This window comes from Sinocyclocheilus rhinocerous, unplaced genomic scaffold (genome assembly GCF_001515625.1).
Source record: "Sinocyclocheilus rhinocerous isolate Xijiao unplaced genomic scaffold, SAMN03320098_v1.1 scaffold1406, whole genome shotgun sequence".
Lineage (NCBI taxonomy): Eukaryota > Metazoa > Chordata > Actinopteri > Cypriniformes > Cyprinidae > Sinocyclocheilus > Sinocyclocheilus rhinocerous.
The window spans coordinates 309615-326626 of record NW_015647095.1 but is presented as its reverse complement, the minus strand read 5'-3'; the positions used below and the strand labels follow the sequence as shown (position 1 = coordinate 326626).

The 17012-nt window shown below is 37.6% G+C and overlaps 1 protein-coding gene across 1 annotated transcript in view; it reads left to right on the top strand.

Moving 5' to 3' along the window:
* The first annotated feature begins 1188 nt into the window (after positions 1-1188).
* LOC107708814 (XK-related protein 7-like) overlaps positions 1189-17012 on the top strand; it is a 17635-nt gene continuing 1811 nt past the window's right edge. Inside the window, exons 1-2 of the mRNA XM_016513133.1 lie at positions 1189-1706; positions 9688-9887. Coding sequence (XP_016368619.1) covers positions 1189-1706; positions 9688-9887 — 718 coding nt within the window. The remainder of the gene's footprint in view (positions 1707-9687; positions 9888-17012) is intronic.

The window sequence follows — 17012 nt, the reverse complement described above, 5'->3', positions numbered from 1 at the left end:
TCAACTTATTTCGGGTCATCGTCATAAAAGCTCTGTAAACACTGCCACAGACACGAAGATATATCTTTCATTTCATCAAGCTGAATGCTCACTAAAAACTGACGCAGTCATCACGTTTTCAGACCATTTCAAGTTTTATTGACGTGACACAAAGTGGTGGTATCTAAGAGGGAGAGTTGTTTAGGCTACTTACTTTATAATTAGTCAATAATGCCATCATTTTCTTCATTTAGACCGAGAGCTCGCACGAAAACAATAGGCGGGATTTATCACACGAACCAATCACATCCAACCTTAACCGATCATATCCAATTATAGCGCGACGGAGGCATTGCCTCCTCTCACGTGACTTTCCCCCATGCATTTCAATGAGCCTCCAGAAAAGTCACACGCTTTGGGGTCTCTGTAGAAAGTCAATGGACCGAAGGGAGGCAAGCCTCCGCTGTTACTTTACCTGCGGGTGTCGCTGTTGGACAGTGTTACTTTATAAAAACGAGTGACTTTTAGACTTTTAATATCATATTTCGTCATATTTGCGCTGTTTTATTTTTGTAATATCCATTATTTTTATCATCCAACTTTTTGAGGAGACACTGCCTCCCTTGCCTCCTCTGAGGAAACGCCCCTGATATATATATATATATATACACACACACACACACACACACACAAAACTATTAAATAACTATTAAATAACTTCAATAACTAACATTAACTTACATGATGATTTGTGATTTGTTTCAATAAGAGTAGGAATAAAGCATGGTCATATTTTTGTGTCTGTGACATAATTTGGGTATGAACAGATTAATATAACTTTATAATATTTACATAAACTGATCTAGCTTGAGACAATGAAGACACGGGCGCTAAATTGAATCTGAATCAGGACTGCAGAGGTACCTTCCCTCTCGGGCCATGAGATTGGATATCCCTACCTATCGCTGTATTATTAATTCTATATCACATTATAGGCTTTTGAATAAAAACTACAGGCATGCCTGCACGCTTACTGTCGGCGACTGCCGTGATAAATTGCTTTCAGGTGGAAAATGCAGGAGCTAGATGTTCAAGCAGGAATAAGGAGAAGCGTTTTTTGTCCCAGCCCTCTTTTTTCCCTCCCACACAGACACACGACCCCCTCCCTCCCGTCTCCCTTTTCTATCTACTCTCTTTTCTACAACAAACATGGCCGCGAAATCAGACGGTACAGCCGTTTCTTTGCAGAATGACATTCCGCCGACGTGCCTCCCTGGACTGGAGAAGCGCTCTCCCCAGTGGCGTCCCGTCGGGAAGGAGTATTCGCTCCTGGACTGCTGCTGGACCCTCTGCGCCCTCTTGGTCTTTTTCTCGGACGGGGCTTCAGACCTGTGGCTGGCTGCCGACTACTATCTCAGGCGGGACTACTGGTGGTTCGCTCTGACACTCGTTTTTATCATCATTCCGTCTGTGGTGGTGCAGGTGCTCAGCTTCCGATGGTTCGCGTACGATTACTCCGACGCCAACGGGAGCGGCACGGCTGCGGCTGCCATGGTAGCGGCGTCCAATGCCGAGAGCCACTTCAGCACCAAGGACAGCGATCAGCGGGGCGCTGGCCGCTCCGCTGCGGTCACCGGGTCACGGAGCAGCGCTGAGAGCTGCTGCAGAGCCTGCGTGTGGCTCTTCCAATGCGTCGTGCACGTTCTTCAGCTGGCACAGGTCTGGAGGTACGTGAGTGCATAGAACTCAGTATAATGACATACAAATCTATAGTGCATTCCTTTGAGGTGTCACCTCAGCAGTTCATTCATAATTTTCTGTCATCATATGCCTTCCCTTGGCGTGCAACTAATCCACACCCACGCCTAGGGGTATTTAGGGCCATATGATTAAACTACTAAGATGGCAAGGTTTATGTTAAGAAAATACTATAGGAACAACTTTTGTTGCAGTCAATATTTATGTAGTTTGGCACAAATTGATTGAATTTAATAGGCTTTCATATTTGAAAGCACATATATTTCAGCAGGCCAAATATGTGACCCTGGACCACAAAACCAGTCTTAAGTCGCTGGGGTATATTTGTAGCAATAGCCAAAAATACATTGTATGGGTCAAAATTATAGATTTTTCTTGTTTTTTTTTTCATGTTCCATAAAGATATTTTGTAAATTTCCATTTTCTCAATATTTTGATTTTTTTGCACCCTCAGATTCCAGATTTTCAAATAGTTGTATCTTGACCAAATATTTTCCTATTCTAACAAACCATACATCAATGGAAAGCTTATTTATTCAGCTTTCAGATTATGTATAAATCTCAATTTTGAAAAATTGACACTTAAGACTGGTTTTGTCATCCAGGATCACATATAAGATGGTAATTTAAGAATCAGTCACTGGAACATACATTCAGTAAGTAGAGGTGTCTATGATGGGAAAATGACAACAGAAATGATGCAAGATATCACAGTATTCAACCTCACCGCTGTTAGTTTGCATCACCTATGACTGTCCTGCAGTCATAGTGCGGAAACGCAATCCTCCTTGTATTTCCTGTCGTCCCATGCTAGTTCATCATTATCTCCAAGCTGTTTGTTTCTAGGCTCCTCCTCCTCTTCCTCCTCCACCTCTCATGAGCTTCTGGGTCAATAATCTCCCCGAGAGACTCCTCCACTCATTCAATCTGTCCACCAGAAATCGCCTTATGCACACTCTGAAAATCCCTTTGTCTTTAGAGCAGTGCAAAATATTTTTTTAATATTACTTACTGATGCCATTGGTTTTATTTCAAATATAGCTGTGATGAATTGAAATTTTGTTTGGGTTTTTTCTGTCATTTATTTTTCCGTGTAAAGGAATAGTTCACCCATGAATGAAAATATACGGAAAACTGACTGACTCAGGCCATCCAAGATGTAGATGAGTTTGTTTCTTCATTGGAACAGATTTGAAGAAATTTAGCATTACATCACTTGCTCACTAATGGATCCTCTGCAGTGAATGGGTGCCGTCAGAATGAGAGTCCAAACAGCTGATAAAAACATTACAATAATCTACAAGTAAACCACACGACTCCAGTCCATAAATTAATGTAATTAATTAAATGAATGAAGTGAAAAGCTGCATGTGTGTAAGAAACAAATCTATCATCAAGAGTTTTAAACTTTAAACCTTTGCTTCCGGTTAAAATATGAGCCATCTTTCCATAATATTGCTTTCTCCAGTGAAAAGTTATCTTGTCTGAATCAGAAAATAAATATTCACAGATCAACAAAAAACAGTTCTAAAATATGTTGGTGGATTTTAATGTGAGACAACAACAGGGAATTAACTTTTTCACTGGAGGAGGTGTTATAGGGATTATAAACGTGCATGATGGTTTATAGTTATAACACATTAATAATGGCAGCTTTTCACTTCACAAGATGTTAACTGATGGACTGGAGTCATCTACATTTTGGATGGCCTGAGGGTGAGTAATACATTTTAATTTTTGGGTAAACTACTCCTTTAATGGGGCCTGAGCTTTTTATATGCACCAGATTTGACCTAAAAGTTGACATAAAGTCATAAAGATGTTTTTTTTTTTTTTACAAGATAAGACTTGTTTCTGAACTAAGCTCAAGAAACAGTGACATTAGATTTTGCTCTTTTCGCTCAGTGTGGTTGCCATGAGCAGAATGTGCAAGTGTCTATCAAGTGCTAAGCATCTTGATTGCTGACAGACAGTGCACTGCAACTCACAATGCAATTTCCATAATAATGCTGAGAAAAAAATTTGCAGCCCACGATCACAGCCAAAAGTTGAATCCACTCACATATAAATCAGTAGGAACACACCCACACATATTAGAGGCATGTGTAGGGAGTGAGCGCCGTGTAATTGTGGTTGTAAACACAGAGTCTGTGATGTGCTTGTCTTTCACTTCCTGCGTTGATCAGCAGTGACAGGTCGAGCTTCTGTGTGATTGGACCCTGCTGCTGGCTGACCCGCAGGGTAACACAGGGTTAGTGATGTTTTCTGCCATTGATATCACAAAGCTGCTGGTCATTTCGATCAAGCTTCATTTATGCTGCTGTCACAACACGTGTGCTGTGCTTCTCATGCCATCTGTGTCATTCTCTATCTGTTACTCAGCTTTTCATCAGACCTCTGCTCCTGACCTTTTTATTAGAAGATCCCTCCCCTACTTTATTTTTTATACCAAATTTACCATAATTCTTGCTGGTTGGTATGACTAAAAATTTGTGTCACTGTATTTTTTTCTTTGACTGGACCATTATATATGTTTATAGGGGCTCATTTTACTGTCAGGAGCACACAGAATATAAAAACATTATAATATTAAATACAAATTTACTAACAATTTAATTAATCTTTTAAAATTGTAATACAATTATGAAATATAAGCAAATGAAAAAATATTAAGTTCCTTTCAATTTAATTCCTTTTTAATTTTTATTTCATTTGGCATATTTATGGTTTAAATCAAAATATGGACAACAATGTTGTGATATTCCTTAAAAATAATATATTAATAATTTATATTATTATTATTATTAAGAAGTACATTCTACTGTGCAACAGTAATATGTTCCTGTCATAATTTCTTCAAGTTAGACCAAACTTTTATTGACAGGTTATAATGAAGACCTTTGCATTTCTGTGTGTTTAAATAAATTGTATTATTATTAGTAGTAGTAGTAGTGGTATTGCTTTAAGAAGTACATTCTACAGTGCAATAGTAATATATTTTTAATATAATTCTTTAAGGTAAACCAAAAGTTTGTGGTTTTATGACAGGTTGTCATGATGACCTTTGATTTTCTGTGTGTATATGATGATGATCATTTTTATCAAATGAAATGGTGAAATGCTGGTGAAGTGACTCTCAGAGCAGCTCTGGAGATGAAATTCATGTGTTCATGTAATAAGACGGCAGACGCTTTTCAGAAAGAGAATGCAATTGCATATCTGCAATTCAAAACAAACCAGCCAGCCTGCAAATAAGGCACAATTGGGAAATAATTTTCATCTCATTTGAATAAATCGAACCATTATCCCTTTTTATTCACAAATTAGCCTTGAGACTTTTAGCCTAAGCCCTTCAGAGCTAAGTTCCCATGACTATATAATTAACTCAAAATATTTCCAGTGCCACTAACGAAAACATCATTGGCACTGCAGGCCAATGTCTAATGAAATATCCTCAGCTCTTGCTTTGGCTCTTTCTATCAGTATAGCTAAGAATAGCACCTTTTAGGAAGCACATTTTGCCATTTTCATGTTACCTCTGTTTGACCTGCAATGGATTTCTTTCTGTTCTTCACCTCTCACTAGTAGCCTACTCTCTGACTGAGTCTTTGCTTAAAAGCTTCCGAGCAGAGCTTCCCAGGCTCTCTGCCTTTGTTTGATTGGAATTAGCAGTAATGACATTAAAGCTGCCACCGGCACTGAGCTTGTCACATCTCTGCATTACAGGGATTATAGCTGTAGTGTTTACATGTCCTTACCTGCAACAGCCAGCCAGAGACTGAGAGAGCGCTGAGCTGCTGCAAAGAAGGACAGGTGAGGAATGAATGATAGGTGGAGAGTAGATGTGAAAATAAATGCCCATTTTTAGGGTTGAGATGCATGCTTGAGAGAATGATTGAGAGGGAGAATATGTGAAAACTGGGTGGTTTGATATGAAAATTAGCCATTATAAAGCAATTTCCCCTCATGGCTTTACATCAGACATAAAATAATGATACAACTATCTGATGCCCAATAAAATATTCTCTTTCTTACATTTCCGTTTAACCAAAGACTTCACTGAGCATTTGAGTGAGCCCTATTCAAGAGTCCCCTCTGGGTACTCTGACCTGGTTCACTGCACACGTTCAAAGACAATTTTTCGATTCCATGTACCCTGCAGCATCAGATGAGCAAGATCAATCAGGACCAGTCACCACCCTCGAAGGTGAAAAGACACCTTTACACAGAAAGAAATTACTACAAGCGCTGCAAAAAGTGTTTGTAGAACATAAAAAAATGAAGGCAACAGTTCTAATTGGTTTACATATTCATTTAGTCTTATTTAATTATTTTAATAAACGTCTTGACTAATATTTAGTATCATAAAGCATAACATTTTTGAACAATACTCCATCACTGAAAGCAATGATAATCTTGACACAATGGATTCAGCATGTTCATTAAAGTGAAGAGTCTTTCTGAATGATTCATAAAACAATAAATCATTTGTTTGTGAACTACACTGGTTTCGCTGTTGGTTTTTGATTCACTAAAAAGTATCGGTTCATAAGAGTCATTTGTTTGTTTCAGGTGCGCTGCCCTTTTGAGCATGCCAAAAGTGTGTTTAAATCCATGTTTGTTTGTTTTTTCAAAAGATTTATAAATACATAAGATTCAGATCTAAAGTGTGAGTGAGCAGGAGTGAAGGCGAAAAACACCAGTTTTAAAAACAGTCTCATCTGTGACAATGAGATAATTTGCAAGCACTGTGTGATTGATTCTCCCCTCTGGATACCAAAGTAAAACTCTACCGAGGAGAAGTGAGGACACATTCTAGAGGAGAGATAGGGGATGTCTGTTGCTGCTGGCCAAACAGCTTAATTCCTATTTGAGACAGATTCCTGAGAGACGGTGCACTGGGATTAACTGTGACAAGGCAAGGAACCTAATAAAACTTAAGCTGTGGTTACTGTGTGTTTGATAAACCGAGGGAAGCTGTAGGCAGTGTGTGTTTTAGTGTGATTTAGGTTTGTGTTTGTTTGAAGGTATGTCTGGTTGAGCACTGATGGGATGAATTACATACATTTAAAAGACAGAAATCTGAATAAGTTTTTTTTTTTCAGTGTTTGATGCTAATTCAAGAAAAAAACATTTTAAATGTCTTTACATTCCTAAATTCTGTCTATTATGCATAAGAGGCGAAATATCAAGCTCTAATTACTTCATCACATTTATTCCTATGTCTGAACTGACTTTCGTACTCAACATTTTTTATTTTTTTTTACTGAAAAAGACTATAATCTGGAAATGAAGGAACCCTCATCCATTTGTCTGCAGACGTCTGTCACATGTTGTGCATATTCTAAATATTATGTGTTCATTGAATGCATTAAATGATGCAGTTACTGAATGTTTGTAAAGCAATATAAATATAGATACAGATTATACCATCCTAAATTGATTGTACTTATGCAGGAAAATTGTCTTTCGCTTTCTCCCTAGCTGGTATAGTCCTACATTGATTTATACTCAATATTGTGAAATAGCTTTTAAATCTGGTTAAAGAACCTATAGCGAGTCAAAGACAGAAAGATTACAACAAAATTCTCTGATCACACTCTTGAGAAGGACAGCAAAGAATGAAAAAAATGTACTGTATATGGCGACAGGAAATAGAAAGCACTTCCATTTTCCTAATTCTGTTACATGATGACATGATCCAGTGTCTTAGCAGGGCTTAACTGTTCAATAAAATAAATGACAGCCTGAGTCCAGCCAACTGGAAATCTGATCTAGAACATTCAACATTGATTTCAAGTCTTTCTTTCTTTCTTTCTGCTGTCATTCTCAAGGGTGTGATCAGTGTTGTAATTTAGCAGAGAGGGGGAATTGTATTTAACTGACTTACAGGAACCCTGCCAGTTAATAGCTGAGTGCTGTTTGGCCAGCTGTGCCATCTGAGTAACCAAATAGGTCAATTGGCCATTCTGAATATTGCTGAATTCTAATGGAGTTTAATGGCAGGTGAACAGCAACATAATCATAATGTGGTGAGCCTGTTCTGACCTGTCTTTATAATAGAAAGTCCTTTTCAGAGGAAGCCTGAGTCTTTGCAAAACGCAGGCCTAGCAGATGATTGTCTCCAATTGGGTTATATTAAACTAAGTAATGGGCCAAGCTTGTCAGCTGCAATGTTTGCCAGTCATCACCATGGAGACTGATGCATTGCCTGCCAATCGTGGCTATTTGAGAGATGTTTTCTCAGCTGTAGCGCTGCCTATTTGTTCACATTTTCCTATTTTTTCTTGAAGAAAAATAAATAGTTGCATGGTCAAGGTTCAAGGTTTGATTTTGTCTGATATCATCTGTGTGCCCTTAGGCTGAATTTTACGAGCAAAGAGAGCTTTTCTGTCTCATTGAAAGCACACTCTTTATTTAGAGAAAGAAAGACTGTGTGTCACTTGTCAAATTTGAGGCACGCTCACTGACAGCTATTCTCGCAGGCGCTCTATTGCTTGATTTTTCTTTCAGAGCCTGTTTTTTTTCTCGCACAGCAAGTTGTGAGAAGGATGTGGAGCAATTTTATAGACCTCATCAAGTCAGGGTGATTCATTCTCCTGCCAATCTCCTGACATCCGGCAAGCACTTCTATTACTCTCGCTACCCTTGAGACAGACTGAAAAATCATGGCACTTCCTGTCAAAAGAAACAAATTAAGTCCAGTGAAAGTCAGATTTTTCAAGGGCCTCACATAAATATCTTCCGAATGCACAGCTGCAGGTTTTGCTTCAAATCTTCCAAAAGCCATGCACTCTCTACTTTCTTCTGGCACTTACATCCATCTCACAGGATAAACAGTGCAGTCCTGGGGTCGTAAATCAGGAAATTTGAAATAAGGAAAGTAAGAGACAGTGATCCCTCCTGAGAAAACATGCTCACTGACATCCGTGTGATCTCAAGTGCGACCTTGGTGTGTCTCAAGAGATCTGCAACAGTATGTAGACTGTGGTGCTGAGGGTAGAACATCACATGCTGGAGCACTCGATGGTGCGCTGGCAGTCTGCCCAGACAAGTGTACTGCCTTTTTCAGCTGGTCACAGTGACATTATAAGCAGACTCTAGGTCTTTTCCAAGCCTGCAGACTGGCATCAAGGTTATATGGAATTCCGAAAGAGAAAAGAAGTCCCTTATGCTCACCAAGGCAGCATTTATTTGATCAAAAATACAGTAAAAACTGTAACGTTGTGAAATATTACTACAGTTAAAAATAACTGCTTTCTATTTGTTTCTATATGTTTTAAAATGTAATTTATTTCTGTGATGCAAAGCTGAATTTTCAGCAGCCATTACTCAGTCTTCAGTGTTACATGATCCAGAAATCACTTCAAAAGAACAGCATTTATTTTAAAAATAGAAATCTTTTGTAACATTATAAATGTACTTTGATCAATTTAATGTGCCCTTGTATTAATATCTTTCTTTCTTTTCTTTATTTTTCTCTTACACAGTCTTGCACAAAACTGGTAATGCACTGTAGTGTAGTGATGGTAGTGTACCGTCGTTTCCACAGAAATATTAAGCAGCAAAACATACATTTCAAAATGCATGATAATAATATGAAATGTTTCTTAAGCACTAAATTAGCATATTATAATGATTTCTGAAGGATCGTGTGACACTGAAGACTGGAGTAATGATTCAGCTTTGCCATCACAGGAAGAAATTAAATTTTGAAACATATTCTAATAGTAAACAGTGATTTTTAATTGTAAAAAGATTTTACAATCTTACTGTTTTTATAGTATTTTTCATCAAATAAATGCAGCCTTGGTAAGCTCTCTCTTTCAAAAAAAAAAAACAAATTTTCCAAACTTTTGACCACTAGTGTAATTTAGCATTTTCTGATGCAAGTTTTGGTGATGTGTTTAGAAATGATCTGGAGGTCTTATCCTATGCTTTTTACCCCAGGTATGTCCATGCCTTATATCTGGGCGTGCAAAGCCGCTGGCGTGGGGACCATGAGCACAAACACTTCTACTGGCGTACGATGTTTGAGAACGCTGACATCAGCATGCTGAGGTTGCTTGAGACCTTCCTGAAGAGCGCACCTCAGCTCGTTCTGCAACTCAGCATTATGGTCCAGACCGGCCAGGTCCTCCCTTTGCAGGGTAAGTTGATGACACCTCTGATTAAAAACAGCTCACCAAGTATGTTAGAAGAAGTTGGGCCTGTGCTATTTGTCTGTATCATATGCATTATATTCATATTTCATCAATAGTTTTGAGCCAGACAGTGACAGTACATTTTTATCACTAAGAACCACCCACTTAGACAAGAAGTTATAAGATATAGAAGATAAAAATATAAAGCTACCAATCACAGTTTGTTTTGTCTTTATGGGCACAGCTTCATAATCAGACTTCAAAAGATAGAAGTATTGAATGTAACATTTTTCTAACATAATTTACTATTTTAATGTTTGACGTCAGTGAAAGATTTTAATGTTTTTGAAAGACCCTTATAATCACCAAGACTATATTTATTTGATAATAAATGTAAATACAGGTAAAACATTAATATTGTGAAATTTTATAACAATTTTAAATAACATATATTTTAATGTGTTCAAATGTAATTTATTCCTGTGATGTCGAAGCTGAATTTTCAGCATCATTATTCCAGTATTCAGTGTCACATGATCCTTCACTAATCATTATGATTTGCTGCTCAAGAAACATTTATTATTATCATTGTTGAAAATAGTTGTGCTGCTTAATATTTTTGTTGAAACCATGATGCCTTTTTTCAGAATAAAACATTTTTACTGTCACTTTTGTAACTACAGAAAACAACAAAGAATAATATACACTTCTGTTTTTAAATGTCTTTCTTTGGAATATTAAACATCTTTCAAAGTTTTGATGCCACTAACTTTGCAGACTTTTATAAATGCAGAGATTAGATAGTTCTTCAAAAGTCTTGTTAGCAGCACTTTTTTCAGAACTATTGATGAGACAGCCTGTGCCTTTACTACCTGAATTTGCACAACGCCAGCCAATCAGATTAGAACTGATGATTTCAACCTATTTTTTGAGTGCACTATACATCAGACGGTCAGAAAACGTGCTGTGGGTGGACTGTGGGCGTACTGTCTGAGACTGAGAGACTACTACATCAGTCACCCAATCTGTCATACTGCTATCCACCAGGTCACAGAGTACAGAGTTTGATTCAATGTCTTTCTTGCAGTGTGATTTCTGTATTGGGTCAATTGGCCATTCTGAATATTGCTGAATTCTAATGGAGTTTAATGGCAGGTGAACAGCAACATAATCATAATGTGGTGAGCCTGTTCTGACCTGTCTTTATAATAGAAAGTCCTTTTCAGAGGAAGCCTGAGTCTTTGCAAAACGCAGGCCTAGCAGATGATTGTCTCCAATTGGGTTATATTAAACTAAGTAATGGGCCAAGCTTGTCAGCTGCAATGTTTGCCAGTCATCACCATGGAGACTGATGCATTGCCTGCCAATCGTGGCTATTTGAGAGATGTTTTCTCAGCTGTAGCGCTGCCTATTTGTTCACATTTTCCTATTTTTTCTTGAAGAAAAATAAATAGTTGCATGGTCAAGGTTCAAGGTTTGATTTTGTCTGATATCATCTGTGTGCCCTTAGGCTGAATTTTACGAGCAAAGAGAGCTTTTCTGTCTCATTGAAAGCACACTCTTTATTTAGAGAAAGAAAGACTGTGTGTCACTTGTCAAATTTGAGGCACGCTCACTGACAGCTATTCTCGCAGGCGCTCTATTGCTTGATTTTTCTTTCAGAGCCTGTTTTTTTTCTCGCACAGCAAGTTGTGAGAAGGATGTGGAGCAATTTTATAGACCTCATCAAGTCAGGGTGATTCATTCTGCCAATCTCCTGACATCCGGCGAGCACTTCTATTACTCTCGCTACCCTTGAGACAGACTGAAAAATCATGGCACTTCCTGTCAAAAGAAACAAATTAAGTCCAGTGAAAGTCAGATTTTTCAAGGGCCTCACATAAATATCTTCCGAATGCACAGCTGCAGGTTTTGCTTCAAATCTTCCAAAAGCCATGCACTCTCTACTTTCTTCTGGCACTTACATCCATCTCACAGGATAAACAGTGCAGTCCTGGGGTCGTAAATCAGGAAATTTGAAATAAGGAAAGTAAGAGACAGTGATCCCTCCTGAGAAAACATGCTCACTGACATCCGTGTGATCTCAAGTGCGACCTTGGTGTGTCTCAAGAGATCTGCAACAGTATGTAGACTGTGGTGCTGAGGGTAGAACATCACATGCTGGAGCACTCGATGGTGCGCTGGCAGTCTGCCCAGACAAGTGTACTGCCTTTTTCAGCTGGTCACAGTGACATTATAAGCAGACTCTAGGTCTTTTCCAAGCCTGCAGACTGGCATCAAGGTTATATGGAATTCCGAAAGAGAAAAGAAGTCCCTTATGCTCACCAAGGCAGCATTTATTTGATCAAAAATACAGTAAAAACTGTAACGTTGTGAAATATTACTACAGTTAAAAATAACTGCTTTCTATTTGTTTCTATATGTTTTAAAATGTAATTTATTTCTGTGATGCAAAGCTGAATTTTCAGCAGCCATTACTCAGTCTTCAGTGTTACATGATCCAGAAATCACTTCAAAAGAACAGCATTTATTTTAAAAATAGAAATCTTTTGTAACATTATAAATGTACTTTGATCAATTTAATGTGCCCTTGTATTAATATCTTTCTTTCTTTTCTTTATTTTTCTCTTACACAGTCTTGCACAAAACTGGTAATGCACTGTAGTGTAGTGATGGTAGTGTACCGTCGTTTCCACAGAAATATTAAGCAGCAAAACATACATTTCAAAATGCATGATAATAATATGAAATGTTTCTTAAGCACTAAATTAGCATATTATAATGATTTCTGAAGGATCGTGTGACACTGAAGACTGGAGTAATGATTCAGCTTTGCCATCACAGGAAGAAATTAAATTTTGAAACATATTCTAATAGTAAACAGTGATTTTTAATTGTAAAAAGATTTTACAATCTTACTGTTTTTATAGTATTTTTCATCAAATAAATGCAGCCTTGGTAAGCTCTCTCTTTCAAAAAAAAAAAACAAATTTTCCAAACTTTTGACCACTAGTGTAATTTAGCATTTTCTGATGCAAGTTTTGGTGATGTGTTTAGAAATGATCTGGAGGTCTTATCCTATGCTTTTTACCCCAGGTATGTCCATGCCTTATATCTGGGCGTGCAAAGCCGCTGGCGTGGGGACCATGAGCACAAACACTTCTACTGGCGTACGATGTTTGAGAACGCTGACATCAGCATGCTGAGGTTGCTTGAGACCTTCCTGAAGAGCGCACCTCAGCTCGTTCTGCAACTCAGCATTATGGTCCAGACCGGCCAGGTCCTCCCTTTGCAGGGTAAGTTGATGACACCTCTGATTAAAAACAGCTCACCAAGTATGTTAGAAGAAGTTGGGCCTGTGCTATTTGTCTGTATCATATGCATTATATTCATATTTCATCAATAGTTTTGAGCCAGACAGTGACAGTACATTTTTATCACTAAGAACCACCCACTTAGACAAGAAGTTATAAGATATAGAAGATAAAAATATAAAGCTACCAATCACAGTTTGTTTTGTCTTTATGGGCACAGCTTCATAATCAGACTTCAAAAGATAGAAGTATTGAATGTAACATTTTTCTAACATAATTTACTATTTTAATGTTTGACGTCAGTGAAAGATTTTAATGTTTTTGAAAGACCCTTATAATCACCAAGACTATATTTATTTGATAATAAATGTAAATACAGGTAAAACATTAATATTGTGAAATTTTATAACAATTTTAAATAACATATATTTTAATGTGTTCAAATGTAATTTATTCCTGTGATGTCGAAGCTGAATTTTCAGCATCATTATTCCAGTATTCAGTGTCACATGATCCTTCACTAATCATTATGATTTGCTGCTCAAGAAACATTTATTATTATCATTGTTGAAAATAGTTGTGCTGCTTAATATTTTTGTTGAAACCATGATGCCTTTTTTCAGAATAAAACATTTTTACTGTCACTTTTGTAACTACAGAAAACAACAAAGAATAATATACACTTCTGTTTTTAAATGTCTTTCTTTGGAATATTAAACATCTTTCAAAGTTTTGATGCCACTAACTTTGCAGACTTTTATAAATGCAGAGATTAGATAGTTCTTCAAAAGTCTTGTTAGCAGCACTTTTTTCAGAACTATTGATGAGACAGCCTGTGCCTTTACTACCTGAATTTGCACAACGCCAGCCAATCAGATTAGAACTGATGATTTCAACCTATTTTTTGAGTGCACTATACATCAGACGGTCAGAAAACGTGCTGTGGGTGGACTGTGGGCGTACTGTCTGAGACTGAGAGACTACTACATCAGTCACCCAATCTGTCATACTGCTATCCACCAGGTCACAGAGTACAGAGTTTGATTCAATGTCTTTCTTGCAGTGTGATTTCTGTATTGCATCTAGTTTAAATGTGACACAATAAGAATTGTTTTAGAAATTCATTTGGCCATCATTAAGGATCAAATTGCAATTTCACAGCATGCATTTGCTCAGCATCTCATTTTCAATCCAAGAGCAAATTAGCTGGTAAATTACTGAGGATGTGATAAGTGTGACTGAATATGAAAGACCACGGGTTGCATGCATACATATTTCAGGTCATTGTGCATGAAAATTTAAGCATTTTCATGTGTTTTTTTTCTCATTGTTCCTTGGAAGAGTGCACTCCAAATTTGCAATGAGTAATCATAAAGAGATATATAATTGAACATGAAAATGACAGTAATCAAAGGATCATTTAGAATATTACCCAATTAGATATTCATGTCAGTGTCTTCATAATGGTGACATGTTAAAATCATCTTTAATTGTGTAGTTTAATTGCTTCAGTCTATCTTTGGCTCTGTCAGAAGGGAACGGCACATGTGGTAGTTACAAACCCACCTGACAGGTGCCTTTGATTACAGAGCTGCGAGAACTCACTGTTGCATTAGTTCAGCTCCATGGGAACAATTGTCGCCACTGTTAGATGTTCCCTGAGGAATTTTATCCAAATGTCAAACCGCAAACTGTGACTTTTATAGAGCGCCCAGAGCTAGTTAACTAAAGGATGTGATTTTTGTTTAAAAAATTTCATTTCATGTGACGTCCTTCTTTCTTTCCATGCCATTCGGACTAGAGTTTAGAGAGCTGCAGTATTTACTCTGTGGCAGCCCTACTCATATTACATTTATTCAGACTGCTGAAGGCCTCTTTTTCCAGAAAGATAAAAAATGAACCTGAGGAGAGCCAAAATGTGATTCCATAACAAAGCATATCCAGTTCTCAGGAGATGAGCAGGGCACAGTCAGCAGTGTAGAGAATTCTGGCATCAGTGCAAGAGTGTTTCCTCTTGGTCTGTCCTGAACGGCACTTTTCCAGTCTGAAGACTGATATTATGATTAAAGTGCTTTGCTGGGTCTGTCATAATCGCTCATAATCATATTCAGTGTAATGCGAGATGGCTGGAGAACTAGCTAATGATTATGTTTTTGCTGATTAGGAGAGATTTTCCGTTTTGACTGCTCCTGACTAAATGGGTGAGCTGATGAATGGCCAGACAAGAACCTGATTAAATATTCATGAGAGCTTCTCGAGAGCGAGCGTACCAGCACTCAAACAGAATTTCATTTTTTTCCTGGGAGGGATGGTGAGGTGTACTGTCATTCTTCATATACTGTACAGACTCATCTGAATGGTTACACATTGGTATAGGTTTTGATTTGAAATAAACTAAGTATAAACCTTGCCTCTGTGGGTTTTGATTTGAAATGAATTTAAAGTATTTTATTGCTAAAGTATTCACTTTGTCTCTAATGTGTCTTGTAAAATTCCTTAAAAGAAATTAAAAAAGAAAAATTCAATGATTTTTGGCATGGCCTAGGTGTATAGTAGCTATAAAATGAATCACAATTATTTATTCCTTTTGGCAGCCTAAGTTTTAACAGTTGGTAATAAAGCCAAATCTGTTTCCTTGTAATACATTTAAGTACTGAGTTAAATATTAATTAACTATGTACTTACTATATGGTTAGGATTAGGGTTACTTGCATGTAATTATACTACCACTAATTACAGTCAGGCAGTCATATCACCCTGTTACTACTCGGCAGCCATATCACCCTGTAGCCCAAGACTGGTTACCCACTGAAGCTAAGCAGGGCTGAGCCTGGTCAGTACCTGGATGGGAGACCTCCTGGGAAAACTAGGTTGCTGTTGGAAGAGGTGTCAGTGAGGCCAGCAGGGGGTGCTCACCCTGTGATTTTGCCCAAAATTTGCCCATTGGCCTCCTAACAATCCCCATATCTACTGATTGGCTTCATCACTCTGTCTCCTCTCCACCAATAAGCTGGTGTGTGGTGGGCGTTCTGGCGCACTTTGGCTGCCGTCGCATCATCCAGGTGAATGCTGCACACTGGTGGTGGATGAGGAGATACCCCCTGACAATGTAAAGAGCTTTGAGTGCCTAGAAAAGCGCTATATAAATGTAATGAATTATTATTATTATGAATAATTCATTGTTATTATAATAGTAAGTACATGTAACATGGACACCTTAAAATAAAGTGTTACCACAAAATATTGTCCACATTTTAATTCAATTTTACTTTATTACAATAAAAATAAAAGATTTATTGTCAAATAACAAGAACAACAATAATATTAGTATTTCAAAAACATTATTATTATTATAATATATGATTTTTAATTATTTATTTTATTATTAACATTTTTGTATTATATTTATTATATTTTATAGACCATGCAGTGTTAAACAATAGCCAAGTAGCTACTTGAGGCATACCTCCCCAAATATGTAATTTACATGTAAAATACATTAATCAAATGGATGGTCATTTAGAATATTGCCTCATAAATTGTTAAAAGTTATCTAATGTTACCATGACTGTTACGGGACAAAAGAGACATGAGACGTGCGGATCCATTTGCAAGCTTTATTTAGAAGACATGGTCAGAAACAGGCATGGGTCAGACAATGGCAAACTGGTATGTAGAAGACAAGGCAAGAGCAGTCCGGTAGACAAGCGAGGGTCAGTCGACGGCAAACGTAATCCAACAGGGCGAGACTAGAGGGATAATCCAGGTACAAGGCAAAGGTCCAGGCAGGGGCAAACAGTATCCGAACAGGGCAAGA